Source organism: Amia ocellicauda, chromosome 10 (genome assembly GCF_036373705.1).
Source record: "Amia ocellicauda isolate fAmiCal2 chromosome 10, fAmiCal2.hap1, whole genome shotgun sequence".
NCBI lineage: Eukaryota > Metazoa > Chordata > Actinopteri > Amiiformes > Amiidae > Amia > Amia ocellicauda.
In genome coordinates this window covers 15799484-15824054 of record NC_089859.1, presented here as the reverse complement: position 1 = coordinate 15824054, position 24571 = coordinate 15799484, and the positions used below count along the sequence as shown (strand labels likewise).

The window sequence follows — 24571 nt, the reverse complement described above, 5'->3', positions numbered from 1 at the left end:
ATGTGTGCTGGATTTGAGACAAACAGGGAAGAGATCAGATACATTATGTCGGGAAGATATAATCTCAAGTGCCGTGTGAGATCACAAAGAAATTACACTTTTATTAGCAGCATGGAGTGAAATCCACATAGAGAAACAATTACTGTGTACAGTTAATATTCAAGTGTGTTAAAAACTTGGATTTCACAGGACCGGTGCAGTGCCCTGACTAATAAACTGGAGGATAATAATCGGATCGGTAGAAGCCGATTTTATTAATATTTGATGAACAACTGGACGGTGTTTCAAGCTGTCGTTTTGTGCATGGTGTGCAGGACAATCTGCAGAGACAAGCAGTATGAAGGCGAACACGATTTAGATAACGTGCCCATTTAAATGAATGAATAAATAAATACAGCAGATCTGGGTTTCCCTCTAGAACATTAAGGACTGGTTTAATAAATGCGTCCATAAGTCCATAAATGCCATGACTGTGACATGCACACTTTAGTTAAATTAACCTGCTATATTGTAGCTGCTGTTACTGTATGATTCATCATGAAACATGTGTAATTTTTTTCAACTGTAATTTACCCTGGACAAGGACGTCTGCTAAGTAAATTATAAATAATATGGCAAAAAATGTAATTTGCAGTTACAAATCTGTAGTAAGAGTAATAAGTTAAGGGAGTCAAGCTGTGCCATTTAAAATACATATATACTAGCACATGATGATGATTACAAAAATAACAATAACAATAATAATAAATAGCAAATATCTATTTTTATTGCACATTATGCTTGTCTGAATATACACGTTTAGCTCTTCCTAATATCTCTTAACAGAAACGTGTATTTATTACGTTGTCTCCAATGATGTAAAGCATAAAGAATAAAATAGACACAAAAGTCCTTTCCACATTAGGCTTTATCGCTCGTAGTGTTGTTTTCTGTCTGTTTTTAAAACAAAACACAAAACAAACCCACAATCGCTCTACTCCTCCCACAACAGGGGACAGACTTGCTACAATTGCCTAGTTTTACAAAAAGCTCTGGGACGGCACGGGATGGCACGGCACGGACGCTTAAGCCAGTGGAACCAAGGCACAGGAGTGTCCTACTTCAGCACTGTGAAACAACACCTGCAGCGGGCTGTTACAAACAGAGTAACTTGGTAACAACAATGAATATAACTAGAAATTAAAGCATCTTTCTGGTGACAGAATGTTTTGCATGATATATTACTGGGTATGCATTATTTTTATGGCAGTATGCAGGTTAAATTGGTAATCAAAGTAGTAGTAGAAGGATTTAGGTCAGGAGTGGTATGCATCAGTAACAGTCTGTAAATGTAAGTAGGTTAGTAGCTGTATCATTGCAATACAGACTGTTCTAGTTACTATAGAATATCAAGCAGACGTAGTGCTTTCACAGTCCAGCACTGGACACACTACAGTGTGAAGAATTTTACATTTCGAGAGTTTTAAAGCTGACTCTGTTTCTCTGTTACTCTTTGGAGCTGGCAATGGCTGACACAGCCTTCTCAACTGTATAGGTTATTTCTATCATTTTAAATATAGTTATAGCTTATCTTATGGCTCTGCATTCTGTTGTTGCCCTGCATCGTGTTGTTTAACAATACTTGCTGTGTTGGCATCCTTGACCAAGAGGTAATTAATTCATAAAGTCTATGTAGTAAGTAATTTAAATGTCTCTTGTTAATTTAGTTACAGTTTGCTTAGTAAGCTTGTTTGCACCAATCAAGAAGGAAAGAACTGTCTTCTCTGTCTTGTACACAAAACATAAAATACCAAATGTAACTTAGAAATGTGGAGACTGTCTGAGGAAACTTCTCAGGTCAGGCTCCCCTGCAGCTGCCAGAATAAAGAATCAACCTTCTACCACACACCACAAGTCTTGTGCTATTTTCTGCAACTCTTCACTGTGTTTATACCACGGTACACCACGCTACCTTTTACTGTGTTTTTGCCATAACTGTCTACACTTTACTGTTACACTGTACTGTAAGACACTGAATTGTGCTACGAAGCGCGGTATTATACTGTGATGCACTGTACTGTAAAATGCTATACTATGTTGTTCTTTAATATCCTGTACTGTATTATAATGTACTGTAGTGTACTACACTATAATGGTGCAACTACAACTGCAATCATACTACACACAAAGCAAGGTGCTCATTTCTCAGGGACTGTGATCAGTTTTACTGTGGTGTTATTTGGCATTTGAACCATACTGTGTATGAAGCAGAATTACTGTACAAAATGTAATCTGTCTAGCACAAAAGCTGAGTGAGGAGTGATTTTCATATTGTATAATAATTATTTTTACTATTGTTGTTATTATGGCCATGACTCTCACCAGACTACTTAATTGTTTCATTGTTGTTTGTTCATTTTATCGAAAATGTGTATGAAGAACTTTTTAAACAAAACCATAACGGAGATTCAGGCCAGCGGGATGTAACCCTGTGTCTGAGAGACACTGCCGTGCACAATCGGCCTCTCTCTCCAGGTGCAATAAAAATGCAAATACACGGTAATGTTTAGCTTGTGGTTAATGATTTGCCATTTTAATTTCCCTGGGGATTGATTACAGACTTAAATCTGCCATACCACTAACAACTAATTGTATTGCTCTCCTAAGTGAATACTGTATTGCCATCCCAACTGAATACTGATTAAAGGTAATAAAGCAAATTGGCTGTGCTCAACATCTTCATTAGGGATTAGAGACTGCTACAGGGCGTCAGTGTTAGGGAGGGCAGAGACAGGCTGCTGTCCCCATAGGCTGCCCCGCTGCCTGCACCCGTTTGTCAATGCTGAGACATGAGCAGACTGACACACACTGTGACAATACAGCACAGTGGATGCATAACAGATGCATCATCATTTTACTAATTATTATTACTACACTATTATTATTACTGTTATTATTATGATTATGATTGTCGTTGGTAGTCGTTAATGTGTTGTTAAATAATAGTTTATCTTCTCAAGCGACCTGTTTTCAATGTAGTTAAAGGTTTCAGTTGTTATTATTATTCAAAGACAATCCAAAACGTTCAAAGTCTGCCCCCACTCCAACTCCCTGCATACAGCTGTGTTTTTCCCAGGGAAACTAATGGAGATATTGAGAAGGTGTGTCTTCTGAGAAAAACAAACAAATAAATAAATAAATAAAGAAGACACATATTTCAAGTGAGTCTTGTATTGTAGATTTGTTAACCTTGTGCAATTTGTGATGGTGACTGTAGACAAATCCCTTCTGCTGCACTTCGTGTTAGTTTATTTTGAGATAAGATGGCTGCATTCCCAGTAGGGGGGTTCTGCTCTCCCACCTCCAGCTCCCAGCAGAGGAACAGCCTGCCACCCTCTCACTTAATCAACTCTATCCACATGGGGCACCAGCACCCCACACCCCCCACCCCCCACCTCCCCGTCAGTGCCTCGTCTGTGACCAATAACACACCAGAGGACAGGTTTGCAGCACACATTTACAGAGCCTCTGACAGCAGCAGTGCCCACAGCGGACATAACCACCCCACAGACAGCCTGGCTTTGCTGCCTCCCTGCCTGGGCCTCCGATCCCGTCGCTCAGTAGCGCCGCACCACCTCTCATTCAGGTTCTTATCTTAAACCCCATAGAGACACAGCCTGCCTGCTGGCACCTTATCATTGAGAACTAGGACAGCATTACCTTCCTCAGCCTGAGCCTCTGAGCATTACTCTCCCCCCCACCCACTATAACCACCATCCACACTGCCCACCCCACCAGAGCCCCCACTCTCAGTTCTTAACTATAGGTCACACAGCCTCCCCCAGCTCCAGCCAGCAGCTCCTGCCTCCCTGTCAGCGATGTTTCATCTAGCAGCGCATTCCCATTAAATTACATTATGCGACGCTTTAATATGGTTTACGTCGGCAAGGGAATGGGCTGGGTGGGAATTAATCACCTGCTAGAGATAAAACAATTAAAAAGACGAGGCTCTGGGCGACCACGTCCGCCGCGCTGCTCCTGCTGGGAGGGAGAGGAGCTCCGCGGGCCCGAGACAGTGAGACGAGAGACAGCCTGTCAGTCAGCAGTCTGCGGCACTGGGGCAACAAGAGCCACGTCCCCGACTGCGGCAACTCACTCACACATGCACATGCACACACGCACACAAACTCAGTGACACACACACAAAAACTCAGACACACACATTCACTCACACACACACACACACTTTTCTAACTGGGTCGTACTACCAATACTTACAGTACACATACATACACGTTCTCAGTGAGGCTGCAGGGTCCTGGGACAAGGTGCAGAAAATCTGTGTGGGCTGAACCAGCAGTGATGGGAGTCCAGTGTGGAGCAGACAGTATGGGGGAAGAGTGAATGAGCTCTCAACCACACTCAGCCCATTTACAACAAACAGTTTTGAATGCCACTGTTTTCACAGTACCAGGGAGCCAAAACAGTCCAACAAACTTCAGTTTATCGCATTAGCAATTATTATTCAGGCCATTTACATATTGTAGTATTTTTTTTAAGTTTTCCTGACCAGAGCAGTTTAATAAGCTTGTTTCAGAATTGGCAACTGCAGATGACAGCCAGCCACACTGTCACTCATGCATTGTCTAATAATAAATACTTTATTATTATTATTATTATTATTATTATTACTTAAATGTTTTCTACAGTGTTTTGGCAGTTGTCATGCTTTTATACATTCACAAAATATTTAATGGTTTATAAACATTTGCCAGGGCATCAGTATTTAAAACTGCGCACAACACAGGCAGCTACTCTGCAGACTTTGTGTATGGACCCCACACCGCAGGACCCCTGGAGACTTCAAAGACTCCTCTACTGGTGCTCAGTAACACCTCTGAGGGAGCCCTGTGGTTATTTTCTTCCACATTTTTCCTTGTGCAGGGGACAATTTCCAGGGCATTTTCACGCTTTATGACACAAACATGGTGTGTCTAGTGACCAGCCCAGGTTGCAGCCCCTTCCTGATGCGTAACTCCAGCAATCACCCTGGAGTGGGTAAACTGGGCCCACCTTACTGATACATTAAGAATCCTATGAGCTGTGGATTTATATCCCTTGGCAGACGATTGGTAAGGCCTCACTGCAGTCCCAGAGGGAAGAGTCACTGCTATTAATAAACACATCACAGATAGCTATTCAAAATTACAGGGTGGAAATTTCACTCTCATGCAGAGGAACCAGGGAGTCCAAAGAGAGAAGCCAGTGTGCAATTAGAACACCAGGACAGTGCCGCACATTCCAACAGAGATCACATGACAAGAGCTTGCCTGTCAGGGGAAGCAACTCCTGGCTTGATTAACCTTAAGCTACCATCAGTTCACTGTGATCAGCATTTTTCTAAAATATGAGAGGAGGAGAAGGTAGAAAAAAAAGAAGAGAGAGATAACAAAATAACAGAGCTTGATAAACAATTTAAGGAGCCTTCATTATTCTGTGCTCTTGTCTGCTGCACAGATACACGGTTCCCTGCTCACCCGGAGGTGCACAGATTAGTGCGATATTTCGTGTGCTTGTAAAGAGAGAGCCCCAGGGGTCGAGCTGCTGGAAAGACTGCGACCCCCCTCGTGTGACTGTAATCTGCAAGGAAACAGCTCATTAAGAGAGTATTAATCTCACCCAGGGCTGGACAAACAAAAATTTACATGAGAATCAACAGATAAGCCAGTGCTGTTTGACAGCCATAAAACACCCTCACTTCTATCAGTGTCTCTCAGCCCTTTGGATTGTAATCGGTTAACCACTCCCTTCTGGCTCCCACATCCCACCGTGTGAGTCGCCTCTGCCCTTCCACACACGAGGAAACCAGCACGTGAAAACACACACTCACACACACACACATTTACACACATATACACTCACCTAAAGGATTATTAGGAACACCTGTTCAATTTCTCATTAATGCAATTATCTAACCAACCAATCACATGGCAGTTGCTTCAATGCATTTAGGGGTGTGGTCCTGGTCAAGACAATCTCCTGAACTCCAAACTGAGTGTCTGAATGGGAAAGAAAGGTGATTTAAGCAATTTTGAGCGTGGCATGGTTGTTGGTGCCAGACGGGCCGGTCTGAGTATTTCACAATCTGCTCAGTTACTGGGATTTTCACGCACACAACCATTTCTAGGGTTTACAAAGAATGGTGTGAAAAGGGAAAAACATCCAGTATGCGGCAGTCCTGTGGGCGAAAATGCCTTGTTGATGCTAGAGGTCAGAGGAGAATGGGCCGACTGATTCAAGCTGATAGAAGAGCAACTTTGACTGAAATAACCACTCGTTACAACCGAGGTATGCAGCAAAGCATTTGTGAAGCCACAACACGTACAACCTTGAGGCGGATGGGCTACAACAGCAGAAGACCCCACCGGGTACCACTCATCTCCACTACAAATAGGAAAAAGAGGCTACAATTTGCACAAGCTCACCAAAATTGGACAGTTGAAGACTGGAAAAATGTTGCCTGGTCTGATGAGTCTCGATTTCTGTTGAGACATTCAGATGGTAGAGTCAGAATTTGGCGTAAACAGAATGAGAACATGGATCCATCATGCCTTGTTACCACTGTGCAGGCTGGTGGTGGTGGTGTAATGGTGTGGGGGATGTTTTCTTGGCACACTTTAGGCCCCTTAGTGCCCATTGGGCATCGTTTAAATGCCACGGCCTACCTGAGCATTGTTTCTGACCATGTCCATCCCTTTATGACCACCATGTACCCATCCTCTGATGGCTACTTCCAGCAGGATAATGCACCATGTCACAAAGGTCGAATCATTTCAAATTGGTTTCTTGAACATGACAATGAGTTCACTGTACTAAACTGGCCCCCACAGTCACCAGATCTCAACCCAATAGAGCATCTTTGGGATTTGGTGGAACGGGAGCTTCGTGCCCTGGATGTGCATCCCACAAATCTCCATCAACTGCAAGATGCTATCCTATCAATATGGGCCAACATTTCTAAAGAATGCTTTCAGCACCTTGTTGAATCAATGCCACGTAGAATTAAGGCAGTTCTGAAGGCGAAAGGGGGTCAAACACAGTATTAGTATGGTGTTCCTAATAATCCTTTAGGTGAGTGTATATATACAGACTAATGTTATCAAGAGTTCAGAGCTAGTATGCATCAAAACTTGTACATATACATGTTTCGGGCTATGGCGAGAAATTGAGCACAAGTCTCCCTGTGGATAATGGCAGGGGGAGGCAGAGCGTCTCCCCAGAACAGCCAACTCTTGGCTGCCTAGGCTCCTTACCGCAGGGCACAGTGCAGCAAGTGAACTGGGGATGCTTCCCTGAGCAGATTGTATTCTTTACTTTGTGCACAGTTAAAGGTCTGCAATCTGTCAGATGGAAGGAGGGAATATTTAAGAAGGGACAGTAAGGGATTTGGGCAGTATATATAATATATATATTAACATACACACGCATATGCACACACATTCACAAATACATATATACATACATACACACACAGGTGCACAGCGAAATGCACTGTATTGCATTATGTCTGCTGCTTCAAAAGTGCTCTCAGTATTCAACATAAAGGACTAATCTTTCATACCGTTCCTGCAATTAAAGTATTAGATCGCATTGTTTTAATAGGGAAGTCTCAGGTGTATTATGCATGCAGGGTGAATAATAAATGATTGCTGTGCATGCATTAATTATTTAGTTTAATAATGGAGAGTGTTAATGTCCTGATTTGCTTGTTTGTGTGTGTGAGTGTGAGGGTGAGTTTGTGTGTGTGTCAGGGGCGATTGTAGGATTTTTTAAATGAGGGAGCCATAAGGGGGCCATGATTATTACAGAAGGGCCGACATCTGCAAAGGGGGTCCGGGGGCATGCTCCCCCGGGAAGATTTTTTTTGTAAATGGGTTTTAAAAACTCAGTTTGTAAGCTAAGGTTTAAGCAGATTACAAGGATACGGTGGGCTATTCATAACAATCCAGCAAAAATTTACCACATTTGCTACCATTTGCTAGTGAACAAAATATTTTAAAATTGACATTAACACAATAGACAACAGTGATACCTTCTTGCCATGAACACAATAGACAATAAAGACAACTTCTCCACTGCCTCAAAAGTGCTTCAATATGGACACGTCCCTGAGCATTTGTTCAATGCAAGAGGGAATGGTATTAGTAAACAAATAGGGTCCCCTTAATATAATAAATACATAAATAAAATGCCTGATTGGACAGAATGGGTAGACCCCCCCCAACATCACTGGAATGCATCTTTAACAATGTACATTAAGAAGGCCCTTTAAACCCATTAGCTAAAGTTACTGCTCCACTGATAATGAGTTGAGAGAACCAGAGCCAGCTAGTGTTACCATATCTGAACTGTCAATAAAGAGGACACTCCAAAAGGTGGGGGGTTGGAGGTGTAAACAACAAAGTGTTATACAAATATTTACATGCAATTTTTTAAATTAATGTCTGAATAATAAGTTATGAGTGTAACATTCCCTGGACCCTTATATAATATTACAGTGCAAATATATAAAAATAGGTAAAATAAAAAACAGCACTTATTTGCTCAATATACGGTTGTTTGGCAAAAAGGTGCTAAAATGCTTCACCAAGAAAAAAAACACTTGTGAGCTAAACCATAATTTATAACAATAAATAACAAGCAATACATAACGTGAACAATTAGTATTATTTTGTTTGTTTTAGTTAATAAATGAATGTATATAAAAAGTATGAACTTTGCAGAACAATGCAATTGAATGAAAATATATTTTAACACTATAACAAGGTAATATATTACAAATATAACTCTGAAGAAACAGCAACAACTAAACACTACTGATTTGAGAAGGTGCGAGTGTTTCTTCAAAGGAAATCTCTAAAACATCCTGTTGATTGCGATTCATAATCGACTTTTCACTGCCCTGTCAAACTGTCCTCTCACTCACACTCTCCCTTTTCGTCTCAACCTAATATTCGCTTTTGTAAATTGTTAATGCCCCAACGAAATAAAACCTTCCTGATTGGTTGTTGTACTCTTTACACACGACAGCCATTTATTAACAACCAATAGCTATTCAAAAAGAAGCCGGGGAGGGCACAGGAGCACTGGCCCCTGCTGGAATCTGACAGGCCTTTTCTCAGGACTTTATAAAACAAAACATAAAAACACTGTGTGAGTCTTCTACATTTTGTTTTGTAAAGCCCTGAGAAAATGAATGCCACTACTAAAATGGTATTACATTTATTGTAATTGTTCTCATTTTTTTGTTTGTTTTATTGCAAATTCAGATCGAGTCCCTCCCTTTGCTGAAATCTTCAGGCACCTATTCTGAAAAGACACAGCTCAAAATCACCTGCATTGATATAATGCAGAACTCATCTGAAAAAAATGACAGAGGACACATTTGGTTCTGGAGAGGTAATACCTGAAACCCTGTTGCCTAACATCTCGTAAATACACATTCACACATACACACACATATTTATATGTATGTATGTATAAACCACTACATAGTGGGAGTCGTAACACCTGCCTTAACTCACTTTAATCTATTGGAATATTTACTAGTACTCACTAAGAGGAAGGAATATTAATTATAATAATAATAGCCTGAATTGTAAGAACATTATCTCTATTGTGACCCCACTGCACACCTTTCCTTCTACCCCTGCATTGCATTTCCTCTTAGTTGACTTCCACTTGCTGTATTACACGTTGTGAAATCTTGTTGTGATAACAGTTAGTTGCCCTGAGTAAGGGTGTCTGCTCATGAATAAATAGCCACAGTATGGTTACTATGCTAAGAAAACTCCACTCAGAAGTAGCTACTCCACTCCTGAACACATCCAGAGGAACATCTCCATTTCTCCAAATAAATCCAATTAAATCCGTGCAAACGAGTCTCTTTATTATGCTTTAGAAATCTATATTCCAAATCAGCAGGGATGGCTTATACTAAGCACGTGTGCTGGGAACAGTTTCTCGTGAGCACATGCTGTATTATAGATCTCAGATGAAACATGAAAATGAGATAACAGGAACCTGGAGGAAAAAAATATTCCCAGGCTGTTTTCTTTTTACCACTAATTGTATTGATGGAATTCTTTTAGGTGTGTAAAACAACAGGATAAGAAGGCGGAAGACTACACTGGATGGTGGGGAAGATGTTCTGTTCAGAGCTCTACATTGATTGAAGGAGACCGGGGCTGACCCAGTTGCTTGCAGTGCTTCTGGAACCGGGGATGTTCCAGAGTGCTTAGATCCAAGTCAGGTGCTTTGTGTTCCGCCAGGGGACTGTAAGAAGAAAGTCTCATGCAGTAATCAAAAGCTTGACGCGTCAACATGATGATCACGCCATGGAAACTTTGGGTCAGTGGCTGGAGGTCTTGTACCAAATCCAAATCCATGTTGTTCACTTTTCACAGCCAGTACACAGGTGGGTCAGAATGGATGTACTGAGAGTATTTCCATCCTTCCCTGGCCAGCTGCATCCACTTTAATTCTAGGTACTGGCTCCACTGAAGACCACAGGAGCATGTGCTTCCTATCTAAGGGAGACACGCGCCCTCTCACACTGGGGAAGCACACTAGTAATTAACTTCCTCTTGCGCTGTACAAGGTGCACTGAACTCTCCTGCCCCCGGGCTAAGCTGAAAAGGAAAAGCAGGTTCCAGGATGTGTGTGTGCGTATATATATTTTTTTCGATCTTCAGTTCGAGCTGGTGGGGGTGGAGGTTTTTGGGCCATTGATTTGTGGAGAGTAAAGTGATGCTGGAGCCCCTGCACAGGCATGACCAATCAATCCCCATCGATTGATTCCCCCATCGCTGCTGCCCTCCATGTGGGGATCTCTTTTCCAGCATTGGCACGCGTCTGGAGGAGATTTGAAATCTTATTAGCTAAACACGTGGGCGCCGCACAGGGATGGAAAACAAAATAATTCCTCACAATTGAAACAGAACCTCGCTCTGCATCGTCAGACAGCATTGACTGTCCCTGTCGCGGGACTATATTCTGTGGGTCAGGGAGCTACGTTTTTTTGTTGTTGTTGTTGAATGTTTGTTAGTATGTTTGCTTGTTTGCTTTTCTTGCTATATCATTTTAATATGCAATTATTTTCCTGCCAAGTTTTCGGTTTTCAGAGGCAACTCATCACACTGTGACATCTTGTATTGATCGGTGCCACCCTCTTGATCGTCAGGCAGGACACTAGTGAGGGAGTGCACGAGTACCACAGCTCAGTCAGCCCGGCTGGACAGATTTGTGCTGTGTCAGAACACCGGTACGGGTTCTAGAGTAACCTGTGGTCTTTACTGCCACACAAACAATAGTAAAAGTATAAGACATGCAAAACTGGGAAAAATGCAGTGAGAAATAAAGAAAGGAAGAAAAGGAGAAAGAAAGAAAAAGAAGGAAAAAAGAAAAATTACTCTTCTCAGATTGTTATGTATTCCGACACATAGTTATGGATAATTAGTCAGAAAAAATGAGCAAATGGTATGTAGGGGAAAAAAAGGGGAGTAAAACAAGATTTGAAAGTTGGCTTGAAGACGTATTGAACAGCCAAGCCTGGCAGCATCACCCCTGCACTCTCTCCCATCTGGCCTCCGAGAGAGATGCTCGTCCCAGTGCCTTCTGCCAGTCAGAGACATGAGCCGGTAACCCACTGTGCTTTGTTTCGATCTTTGGTTCGAGCTGGTGGGGGTGGAGGTTTTTGGGCCATCGATTTGTGGAGAGTAAAGCTATGCTGGAGCCCCTGCACAGGCATGACCAATCAATCCCCATCGATTGATTCCCATCGCTGCTGCCCTCCGTATGGGGATCTCTTACCAGCCCTGGCACGCGTCTCACACTCGAACCCAGTGACAGGTGACAAAGCACCCGTGTGGTTAAGTGAGCTTGAGTGCGTCTATAAAGTGGCCTGCAGCCCTGAGAGCTACTGGGGCCAGGCTGAACAGGCACAGTGAGAGGCTCTCCAGCCCACGGCCTCCCCTCTCCTATCTCCCCCTGAAGGCAGAGCTTAAAGCCTTCCTCTCTGTTCTGCACAGTAACTGTTAAAAATAGTGCTTCATAAATCATGCAGCTTCCCTTAGTGGTGAATAAGGGGAAGAGAGAGAGACAGACAGAGTGGGGGGGAGAGAGAAAGAGAGACAGACAGAGAGTGAGGGGGGAGAGAGAGAGAGAGAAAGTAAAGAAAGGAAGCAAGAACAGAGTGGCAGAAATGTTCAGGAAGAGAGCAGAAATGAAAAGTGAAAACTAAAGGGCAGGAGGGAAGGATGATACAGGAGGGCTGCAGGGGGTAAAAGTGTTTCCTTGGGTCTAATTGTGTGATAAGCTCCCCTCACCCTCCGGTTATACAGATTTATTTTTTAAAAGGCATTGATTTTGATCAGAATAAACCTGCCTCTGTTTTGTCATGAAAGAGTAGAAGAGACATAGACAGAGACACGCTAAAGGGGAAAGACTGTGGGAGGGAAGAGGAGAGGTGTGTAAGAGAGAGGGAGAGAGAGGATAGAGAGAGACTTTTCAGAGAGAGAGACAATTGAGACAGAGAGAGGGAAAGGATAGATAGGGAGGATAGAGAGATGGAGAGGGGATAGAGAGAGGGAGAGATGATAGGGAGAGAGGTAGAGGGCTGGATTGGACATTACTGCATGATGTTACAAAAAAATACAACAACAACAAAAAAACAAGCTATCTTGATCAAACACAGTCACTTTCGGAAAAACCTCCTTGTAAAGACTCCATTTGGTGTCTGAGTTATTTCCCCAAGGTCTGCCATTAATGGTGGATTGTTAGACTTCTCTGTATGTCACTGCTGATAAACAACTCCCCCCTCCACTTACAACAATCCCCACAGACACAAACGCAAACATGTCTTTGCACACACATACAGAGACACATGCCTGTGCACGCACAGCTGTAGCCTTCAGAGCCAGCGTGCCCGTGCTCTTGTGAGGGCACTTCTGTTGTTTCCATGTCGTGGAATCCCTCACCCATGGAGGCACGCAGACATGCAAGTGAACCAGGCTCCCCAAAGCGCACCTTATGCTGAGGTCTATTTATAGTTTGTTTCCGAACAACTATGGTGAGCCAAAGTGTGTTTCGTCAAGCGTGCCTTTGTCTTTATAAATGCAATGACCCAAATAAAGATACGGCTAAACACAGAGAGAGAGAGAGAGAGAGAGAGAGAGAGAGAGAGAGACAGGGGGACTGAATGTCAGAGCTCAAGCGAGGCATTGCTCCCATCGGGAAACTGATGAAATTTCAGACTATGTAACCTTCATTAATTATACATTTTTAATGAATGCACAAGTTTTTTCAACTCACTGTGGAATACATGCATAGGTCTACATGGTTCACATCCAAATCCAGGGGCACAGACCCCATGTAAGTCTGACCACTGTGTGGCAGTTTCAGTGGCAGCAAAACTAAAAGGAAAACCCGCCCGTTCCGGTGGCAGCAGAGGAACACTGAACCCTGGACCCTGCTGTTACGAGCATGGCGAAACCTGCAGGGTGGCTAAGTCCTTGTCTGTATACATCTATATCAGGGGCCCAAATGGGCAGGCTAAGGTAACACACTCCCCTAACATCTATAGAGTACACAACCCCCCCAAGCACCTGGGAGATGCTCTTCTGGTTTGTTGCCTGTTCAGCTTGGGCACTCTGAGGTGCAGCTGCCAAAGTGCTGCACTTTACACAAGCACCTACACTGCGCTGGATATTTAAAGCCAAACGCTGGCGGAGTCCACACTGTTGGACACACACTGACGCACATGCATTCACACGGTCAAGCACAGGAGACACTTTGCACACTGTAACCACAAGAACACACGCTCTCCGCAGACTCCCGGTCGATGGAAATCTCACAGACTTGCTGAAATAATATACTGCCCAGTTAATAATGTTGCTGCCTGTGTCACACCAGCATGAAGGCACAGGGGGGTGATCTTAGGTAAATGCAACTTAATGCAAAACATTCAGCACTTTCTAATTGGTTAACATTTTCATCTGTTGTAGGGTTATGCACTGATATTGTGTGTGTGTGTGTGTGTGTGTGTGTATATGTTCATATATACACTGGTATGAGCTAGTGTGAATGCATGTGCTTTGTTATGTGACTGTGTGAATATAAGTGTGTTTGAGTGTGTGAGCATGAGAGTGTGTGTGAATGTGTATAAGACTGTCTGATCATTTGTGTGTGAGAGAGTGTGTCTGATCATGTGTGTGTGTGAGAGTGTGAGTGAGCATGTGAGTGTGTTTTAGCGTGTCTGAGAACATGTATGAACGTGTGTGTGTGAGCGTGTGTGAGAGTGCTGCGTCACTCACCGTTGCGGTGAGATGGACCCGGTTCCTGTTGACGTGCTGCAGGGCATCCCGGACCAGTGAGTACAGCCTCAGCAGGACGGTCTCCATGTCGTACGCCCCCTGCATGCCCGCTGCCAGCACGCCCAGCCCCTCGATGTACTGCTGCCAGTGGGGCTGCACCTCGGCCACCTGGCTCAGGCAGCCCTGCATCACTGCCAAGCAGAAGCCCTGGCATGGCTTGGCGCCCAGCAGGCCCTGACAGTGCGGGCAGTACCAGAGCCGGAGCAGCGCCCGTGAGCAATCCTTGCCGAACTTAAGGTGGTCGGTGGTGTTGATGACCTCAATCCCCAGGTTAAGCGCCTGCAGGAAGACGCGGGTGGCCAGCAGGCAGTGGGACATGCGAGTCTTGATGAGCTTGGGCACAGGCCCGAACGCGGACAAGTCCCGAGCGACCGTCTGCATGCACTTGTCTGACGCCGTCGTCGCCGCGGCAGGGCTCAGCAGCCGGCGGTACACCAGTGGGAAGAGCGCATCGAAGAAGGAGTTGACCATATCATCCACGCTGGTGTCTGAACCCAGGATGTACAGGGACACGTCTGAGAAGAGCTCGGCCACGGGCGCCCCTGCCTCCGCCGCCAGCTCCCGGTACTGCCCTCGCAACATCAGCAGGGTGTAGTTACGGGCGTGACGAAGCACCATCTCGAAGGCCTCTGGAGGACAGGAAGAAGAATGAGAGGGAGAGCATCAGAGGGGTGAAGAACTGGAGCAGGGGTCAGTGGGAGCTTCTTGCATTTTGAACCAACGATGGCAAAAACAATACAGGCTGGACTGCAAAACTTGTGAGCTGTCATACTAATGGTTATTTGTATTCTTTGGAATAATTACATAAAAAGGCATAACTACAATCTGAAGAATGAATGTGATATTGTATCCAAACTCCTTGGATATGCTTAAGGACAATTGTTAAAATCACAGTTAAAAAAAAGCACTGCCTGGATCTTTCTAGGGGTTTAAAAATAGTCAATACAGGCAGCACAAAGGCATATCAAGATTTTGTAACTTTTGGGTGGGGCAGGTTCTTCACATTTACCTTCTCTATTCTGGTACTAATGCATGGTTCCCCAGGGCAGGCTGCACAGTGCTCAGTGTGTCAGCGTGCGCTTACAAGATACTGGCAGTGAATTCTGCTGCGAATGATTTAGGACCCTCAGCAGGACGATAAGGAAACCTGCTGCCGCACACTCTCTCTCTCAAAACCCTCTGTCACACGGCTGGATTTACTACATGGCATAACAGCGCACAGTCACAGAGCACTGCACAGGTGGGTGTGTCACCAAGAAACGCAATGAAGAAATATTTCACATTTCGCAGGTTAACTGTTTCGGAAGTGGTGCAGACTGGATCCAATAATGCAAGGCAAGTTATTATGCTGTGGGTCCTTCATTGTGCTTGGTGTCAGAACCTTAGGCTGCAGAGTTTCCAGCCGAGTGTTGGGGAGTTCTAGAACGGGGGCTCTCTCTCTCCATTGCACACTGCTCCGAGATCACGCACTGCTGCGCTGGTGTGGTGGCATGTCTGTGTGTGTGTGAGTGCATGTAAGGTCATCCGTAGAACGGTGTGTTACATGTACACGTGTCAGTGTGTGTTAGTGTTCAACACAACCTGCCTCGCTGCCCAGTGAAGGTAAACAGAAGCAGGTGTAAAGACAAGTGCCCAGCCATTCAGATAATTTAGACCAGCGAAGCCCTTCCTGAGCCACCTAGACAGAAGGGATCTCAAAAGCATCAGACTTAGCAGAACAACCACAGACAACGGCCGGCATCTCCACAGACAACACATTCGGAGAACGGAGTATAAGTCACAGAGTCAGTGCTCAGGGTTAAGCTGTAATACAGGTCTGTGCTGGTCTTAGGTTGCTATATAGTCTCCTAATCCCTCATATTACAGGCTCAGTGAGCACAGGCAGGACAGGGGCTTCAAAGAATCTGCAGGATCACAGGGTTTAGTTCTGCTGTCACTACATGCCTTGTACAATAAATAAATAGACAGATAGATAGATAGATAGATAGATAGAAAGATAGATAGATAGATAGATAGATACAGGCACGTGCACAGATAGACCCCAGGGGGGCTTGACTCCCTGCTCTTTTTCCCTTTTTATCTACAAATGCCCCCATCAGTGCCCCCCCGGAGGTGTACGGTGCCCCTTTTTTTTGCTTCAGACCATGCCCCCCAAAATGTCTGTGCACGGCCCTGGATAGATAGATAGATAGATAGATAGATAGATAGTGTTTCACTGCAACAAGCTTAAATGCAACTGCGTTTCAGGTGCTCATGCAGTGAACTTCAGTTAATCAGTTTGGTAGGTTTCAGTGCACTGCCTTTGAAACCCAGGGGGAGGAAAACTCTGTGGCCAGTCAGCCAGACGTACAAACAAAAGTGACTGTGCTGCCAGGAGGAGAGCCCGCTCTGTAGTACTTTAAAGGCCAGAGCCCTTGAGATTACGGTGTAAGCAGTGTAAGAATTACATTGACATCAGACAGTAAGCTTCAGAGTTTTTTGGTCTTTTTCTGCACTCTTGGTTTTGTAGCGGTGTTGTGTCTGGAGCTCTGAAGCAGGCTGGAAAGAGGGGGGAGGGGTGGGGGGCTGCAGAGTCTTTTCAAAGAAGAAACTGAGACGGGGCAGCACTTTCTGAAGGGAAAGTGTACATGGCTTCACACAGGTGCATGGAAAACACACACAAGACTGCCCAGTGGAGACCAGGAAAGGAAATGCCAGTGAAGCTCAAAAAAGGAACTTGCAAACATATCCCTTTCATGTGGTACAAAGCAGAAGAATAATCACACAAATATTACTGGGATACCTCATCTGTTTTAATAATGTATCTCTTGCTATACAATCCAAAAAGGTGGTTTCTAACTAGAATGGACTATATTTGCTAGACAATTAATCTTTCTTCTGAAATGGGGGAGCATTTCCCTTGTGAGCATCCTGTTTTTTCCTAAATTTCCATACATACTGTTCATCAAGTACTCATCAACAGTTCATGAAAATACATCACCCCAGAAGGCATTGCTGAAAACTGAACTTTTTAGCTTTTTAAGACATGTAAAAGTGAGTTTAAACGGTCCTTCTCATTTGGCACAGTTTTTGTTTGAAATGATCGTGACAATACAGTCCCATGTCCCTGTTCGTCATCTGTCGAAACACAGTAAACAGTGATAGGAAGAACGAGCAGGAAAAAGGTTAAAAATAAAAAACCACATGCTGCTGTTCAGCAAAATAAATCATCGGGTGACCTTTCAGCACACAAAAACAGCATTTTCATGGGTTTAAGAACATTAAAGCCCATTTTAATCCTGATAAAGTAGCAGTGAAAAATTTGGTCTCAGAGATGTGATCAACACCACATTAAAAAGAAAAGCATTGAAGCCAAAATCAGAAGCATTTTAAACTGACAACACAAAATTAACTCTTTTTGAGTCTCGGGCATCTCAGGACTACAGCACACAGAATAAAAGAAATCTTATCTATAGTGCACCGACACAATCAAATGGATCAGAATGAAATTTGTGATTGCAGCAGAGTACAAAGACATGGAAAAAGAAGAAGGGGACCGGCTGGATTATGAAATGCAAATCTTCATTGAGATGAGAAGGAAAAGTCAATCTCAAAGGGATATAGAGTTTAGATGGGTTGGGATAATCCCTAACTCCTACACAAAAACAGAAGGATTGTATTAGGGGTGTGTCAGCAATTGCCAATTCTAATTTGGGAGGTATATGGTGGCACAGTGGTTAGTGCTGCTGCTTCACATCTCTTGGGTCCCAGGTTTGATTCTGGCATATTGTAATGTCTGCCTGTGTGGAGGGAGTGTGCCTGTCCACCATGTCTGCGTGGGTTCTCCCTGTGTGCTCTGGCTTCCTCCCCCATCCCAATGACGGCCACTCTAAATTGTGTGTGGGAGGGCTGCTCTGCCTTGTGCCCTATGCTTACCAGGTTAGGCTCCAGCTCAGTGACCCTCTACTGAAGGAAGCAGTTATTGATAATGGATGGATGGAAATTGGGAGGTTATAAGAAGAGTGATTGGCAATTCTGAAGTCTTCACTGGCTCAGAAACTTCAAGTGAAATATAATGGGTACATTCTATGTATCTAATAATATTTTCTAAAATTCCTGGCAACACTTTTTGAGCTATATTTACTGCCCCCCAGTTACTAGGACTCCCTTAGTCACTATGTGCTTTTTGTGCCTTGCTAATATAACCACAGTAGAGTCATATGACCTCTCACGCCTTTCCTTTCCTGAGCTTTTTCTGGCTTTTTTCTGTTTACTTTTCTTTCTGCATTTCTATCTTATCATTGATGTGACCAGATTGCCTTGAGTTATCACTCTACATACTTACATTATAAATTTAAAAGGAAATTCAGCCAAATATAGCCAAACCAGTGAACTGTGACTTGTATTATTAAGTTAAGCATTTGCCAAAAAAAAAAAAAAGTTGTTTGTTTTTGTCCAGAACAGCAAGGTGTCTAACTGTGATGCTGCTTTTGAAGAACATGTCTGAAGTACAGGCCAGTACAAATGCAGTGGTTCGTCAAAGTGGTTCCCGTGAGCATTGTTTGTGCTACGTGAGACCAGGCAGCTGTGCCAGCTATAATCTAAGAGGTGCAGTACTGCCAGAGCTGTGGGGTTCAGTGTAACAGTACTAAATTGTATCTGTTCTTCTGCTCTCAAGGCTGCTCAAGGTTTCCAAGTGCAGCAGAAGACGAAAAGGAGGGCTGCAGTACAAATATAGTGCCTTACTGTTCATCCCCTTTGAACTCCTAAAGCACCAGACACATACCCAGACACATGCCTGCACAAGGCCCACAGGGCTAGGGGAAGGAGGGGGCATCCTGGAGGTTTAGACTGAAGGCTCCAGTCGAGGGTTACAGAGAGGTAAACAACATTCTAATAAAAAAACAGAAAGCAAGAGCAAGAGCAAAAAGAAAAATTGTATTATTACCTCAGAGAATTTCAGTCAGACACTTCAAACATCTGCTAAAGCTCACCAAGTATGTGTGTGTGTGTGTGTGTGTAAGGGGGAGAGCTTTTTATTGTTGCTGCATAAAGCAGTGTTTATAAACCACGGCAACTGTGATTTTTGTAAAATTATGCAGGAGCCAAATAAATAAATACAAATAAACTTCTCATTTGTTTAGATTAAATAAGTTCCTGACAGAATTAAAGAAAGATTAGTCTACCACAAAATACTTTGAGTTAGTAGGTGTGCTTTATTGTATTTCATCAATAAGCAACCTACGCACCATCAATATTGAATTCCTCACTTCATACGAGGATGAAAATGAAAAACAGTAATTAGAATATGCTCATTCTGAGCTTTGATATAGCATTACAATGCCGAATGGAGAGATGCGACGGGATACACTATTGTATTAAATTAGGAGGTTACCTGCTCCATTAAATGTCTTGAGAACAGCCTGAACTCCCCCTAGCCAACACCAAAATTTCAAGCTGGGCCCGTATAAATCTGCACCTGATTCAGTTAACTCAGTAGAAATGCAACCCCAACCTTAACAAACACCTACATTTACTGGGGACTCACCCTAACCCTGGCCCAGACCAACAAATAACCCTCATTTTCAAACAACTTTATTTTGATGTAAATATTTGCAAAACAATTCAAAACAAACTACCTCTATGTATCCCTTTCCCACCTTCAGCTGTATCGCTAATTAAAACTTGGCATGGCAGACTTAGAATTTCAGGATTTTGCTTTCTTAAATATTTACAACCAGGTGTGCCTTAGGCTTGGAAAGACTGTGAAACAGTGGTGTTTCCCACAACACGTCTATAAGCAGCCCGTCCTGAGCTCTGCTTATGACTCATGCCACACGGAGCAGGTCCAGTGTCAAATCCAAGGCACATCCTCCCCCAAGGGCTGTGCCAGGGGTGCCCCTTCACCTGATTTTGCCTCCATTTGCTTTCATTATCAGTTCTCCTCTCTCCCCTCGCTAGTTCTCATGCGAGAGAGAAAGAGAGAGAGAGGGTCTCATCCACTTGGGCCGCACGACAAAAAGGGATTCACAGTGTGCCAATTAATGGGAAACGTGTGCATACAAAAAAGAAAAAAAACTGTAACGTTGGCAGTACCCTCCAAGCCCTGACCGCAGCAGCCCGGCACCACTCTTGATCTGATTTCCAGGCTGAGCTCCTGCTGTGCCAGTGACACCCTTCCTCTTTGATTAATAGCCCACGAGACATACTGCATACCAAATGAACAAGCCTGTGCTGCAAGGCTGGGGGGATTGAAGGGGAGGCGGGGGGGGGGGGGGGCGGTGAATGAGGCTTGTAACACAAACTAGCTCTCTGTATATGATCACTCGCTGTTAATCCCCACACTTCTGAGATAAGCGTTTACATAAGAGTTCATGGTCTTCCGATGAGGATAGTCTTGCATTCGGTCCACCTGTGCTCCCTCACTTTGATGTCAGACCGCTCCACTGGCATAACTAAAGTAACTAAAGAGTAACTAAAAGCTCACTCCACCCTCCCTTCACCCCCCATGAATTTATTCATGTAGAAAAATGATGAGAGTTACATTGAGAATCTGTCTGAAATACACCTCGAAATGGAAAAAATCTACCAAAAAATTATTGATAATATAGGCGTATTAACGCTCTCAAATGAGAACACAAGAATGAGAGGGCACATTTGCTTTGCTGGGATTCGATTGCAAACGTTTTTCCATCAAACCTTTCATTCTCCTCCTCACCGGCACCCTGCTCTTCTCCAGCAAGCAGGTCCACGTGACCACCAGCGTACATGTGACGCCAGGATTTTGAAGCGACGTGACTTCTAGAATGTGCTCTCTACAAACACTGCAAAGTTAACCAAAAATAAATCTCTTGTGCTCAGAGCCACCCTGCCAGAAAGTGTGAAGTGAGCTCCCACTCTTCTATACTAGGGTCAGCCTCTCCTCACATCACGCCAGATAAAGTTATCCGCCTGCACCGAGAAAAAGCCATGGGCCCACTGGAGGGTGCACCGCATGGATCCCAAGGGGAGCCCAGACAAGAGTCCACTGATGCCCACACAGCTGCTGTCAGCATCTCTGCGTCACAGCAAGGTTAAATACAAGAGTCTGTCTAACGCAGAGAGTGCTGCCCCGCTCATCAATGTGAGACACAGAGGGAGCCACCATATGTTGCATAATAGCCACCAACAGGGCAGACGTTAACCGAATGAAGCCTCGGGGTGAAAGTGATGGGATGATCTACGATGGCTCTGAGACTGCTCTGTGGATTAAGAAATTGCAACCACTACTTTTTCACCCCCACTGCTCAGCATGGCCAGCCTCATGCGAGCCTCTGGTCGTGAGACGTGGTCAGCATGGGATGAGTGGAGGGTGTGCAGGGAGAAGGCCAGAGCTGGTGGCCAAACTCAGCAGGGCGGAGGGGGGTTGAGGAAGGGATGGAGAATGCAAAGCGGAGTTAACTTGAGTCTGTGCAACCTCAACACCCCTCCACATCCATCTTGAACGCCCCTGTGATCAAGTGGCTTTAGTCTGCGCTCCCTTACTGCAGTGCAACTGTATATAATAATAGAGCTTTTAGCGCATTTAACCACATATAATAAAAGTGACTAGTTAAATGTATAACTTTCATAAACACTGTTTGTTTGTATAAATATGCATTTTTACTGGTATGTAATAGTATGTTCATAGTTATGTAGATGGAGGGTTACAATGAAAGGAAAGAGGAATGTGATTGTTTTGTTTTAGAAACCATTGTCATTTTTCTTTTTTTACACCAACATGAATCAGAAGTAAGGGGTGCACACCTTCATTTCACGAAACATGCGGAAGTAAAAAGGTTTTAATGGTTAAATAGTTAGGTTATGTTTTATTAATTAAAACAAAGCACACACATGGCTCCTAAAGAGCAGATAAATTCTGGGAAGAGTGCATTCTGGGGGAGGGAGATGTTGCAACTGTCTGTATTTTTTTATATGTGCTGCATTATGCTATTTTAAAACGTTATTTGATAGGAATGTGATTCCAGAAAAAAAAAATGTTTGCTATAGACAGTTATAGTCTATAAGCAAAATATCTATAACCATATTCTAATACATTTTTAATTGAGAATAGTTGAATAGACAAAATGCATCCTTGACTCTCCTTTCTTGATTCCCACCATCCCCAACAAGCAACTAGGGAACAGAGCACCAAAAAAGGCAGCCTGCACTCCATCTCACTCTCGGTTCTGTGCATTCCTATAAGGTGCTGCTTTACTCCAATAGGAAGAGGTGGTGGGGGGTGCTGGGGAGGGGGGTTACTTTGGCAGATATTCTGTAGGTTGAACAGGGAACATTCAATTATAAACTGATAGTGATTTTGCTGAAAACATACATACATAGCCTACATACATATATAAATAAAGTGTTATTTGATTAAGTTAACAGATGAGTGAACGGTTTACATTTAAAAGACACGCAGAAGCCCCTTCCCCCCTGTGGGACTGATTTGATGTGAAATCAGGGATTAAAATGATTCAAGTTCTCTCATTAAAAAGACACAGGGCCGAGGGCTGGCGAGACTCGTTAGATGGCCTGCAAATCAGCCTGTGCAGATGAAGGGTGATATTCATGAGCAAGGGCAGCTGTGAGCACATTTAGCGTCAGGCACGTTCCAGGCAAATTTAAGCCAGAAAGCTTGCCCGATCAATCAGCAAGTTCACAGGAAGGTATGATTACTCACAGTAAATACACACAGCACTTGAGTGGACAGTTAACACCAATAATGACTATCCCTCCCCTTGTCTAAGTGGATGAAAGAAAAAACAAACCTCCACAAATTGGCTACTAACAACATGGTGTGATGGTGTGATGGCACCGCTAGGGCCGGGCCTGGACTGTGGCTCTTATTTTCTGCCCATTGTCTATATATATATATATATATATATATAAAGCATTCTGATTGCCATTCAGCCTGGAGACTGGCAGTCACTGCTCCTCCATTAGAATAAGGTTAAAAAAATAACAAAGCAAATGGTTTCTTATTAGTATGGCTGCTGTGAAAATGTCATAATTTAAAGTCTGAATCCAGGGGGGTGGGGGGGAGGCTATGGGATCTTTTTCAACGGGTAATTTTAAGAACAGAGTGAGGAGGTGGAGGAGGGGGTTAATGACTTGGAGTGAATTAAGCAAAGGAGAATTTTATTTGGCTGCACTTAGCTCACTGATTATTATCCCCTCTCTCTGCTTATTCTTTCTTTTTCTTTTTCTCGCGGCCCGCACATTAAACGGATCGGGTTTCTGCTAATGGGCAGCATCTGTTATAGTTATGTGTGCTGAAACGCCAAGCTGCAGGGCCTATTGGCTGAGTCCAGGGTAAGTGGAAGCAACAGAGATGTGAGCTGTAGGTAGAAGGCCTGGGATGATCCATGGTGATAGCCCCTCAGCCTGTGAGGTATTGTTCCTCTCAAAAGCAGTGGAAGTGAGATGTGATTTGTGGGACAGCCGCCAGAGGGGGCGAGAGAGGACCGCAGGATGGGTCTCCACCATATATGCCCTGTTACAGTCATTGGCAATAAGAACTGTAAACAGTAAATATTTTTTAGGGCCATATGTTCTTTTGTTTGTTTGTTTACATATGAAAGAAAACCCAGATGACCAACTACATTGAACACCAAACAAGGCAACAGACAAACCACATTTACGCAGTTTGCAACTTGCAGAGTTTGGAACTGTGTGATGTAACTGACCTGTGATTTAACTGCGCCAGTGTAAATGTCTTTGGACATTTTGTTTTTACTTGTATCCTGTATCTTGAAACATGGTGACGTGGGGAGTGATAATACGAAAAATGGGAAAAAAATATATACTTGAGGCTGGTGAGAAATGTATTGCCCTGTCATCTAATTTTAGCTTTCAATGGCCATTAATTCATACCTCATAATTCCTGCTTGAAAATTCTAATAAATTAGCTGAGCAATAAGGCCAATACATATTCCTAATGAGGTGCCATCACATACTAGAGTTAAGATGAATGTACGACCTCTGACAGCCCTGCCATTCCTGTTGCGTGGAGACCTGCCTGTTGTAGAGTTAGCTACACCCCCCTCCCCCGCCCCCAGCCAACTCTCTGTCCCTGGAGGTCTGCAATTCTAACCGCAGCTGGTCCACCCTGGGGGGCGTGCAACGGCAGGATAGTATTTCACATCCGTCTCTGACCAGGC

General features: G+C 43.8%; 1 protein-coding gene across 1 annotated transcript in view; it reads right to left on the bottom strand.

The window, feature by feature from the left end:
* The window catches only part of gpc3 (glypican 3), a 121243-nt gene that overhangs the window by 48845 nt on the left and 47827 nt on the right, over window positions 1-24571 (bottom strand). Inside the window, exon 3 of the mRNA XM_066715213.1 lies at window positions 14352-15040. Within this exon, the coding sequence (XP_066571310.1) occupies window positions 14352-15040 (689 nt within the window). The remainder of the gene's footprint in view (window positions 1-14351; window positions 15041-24571) is intronic.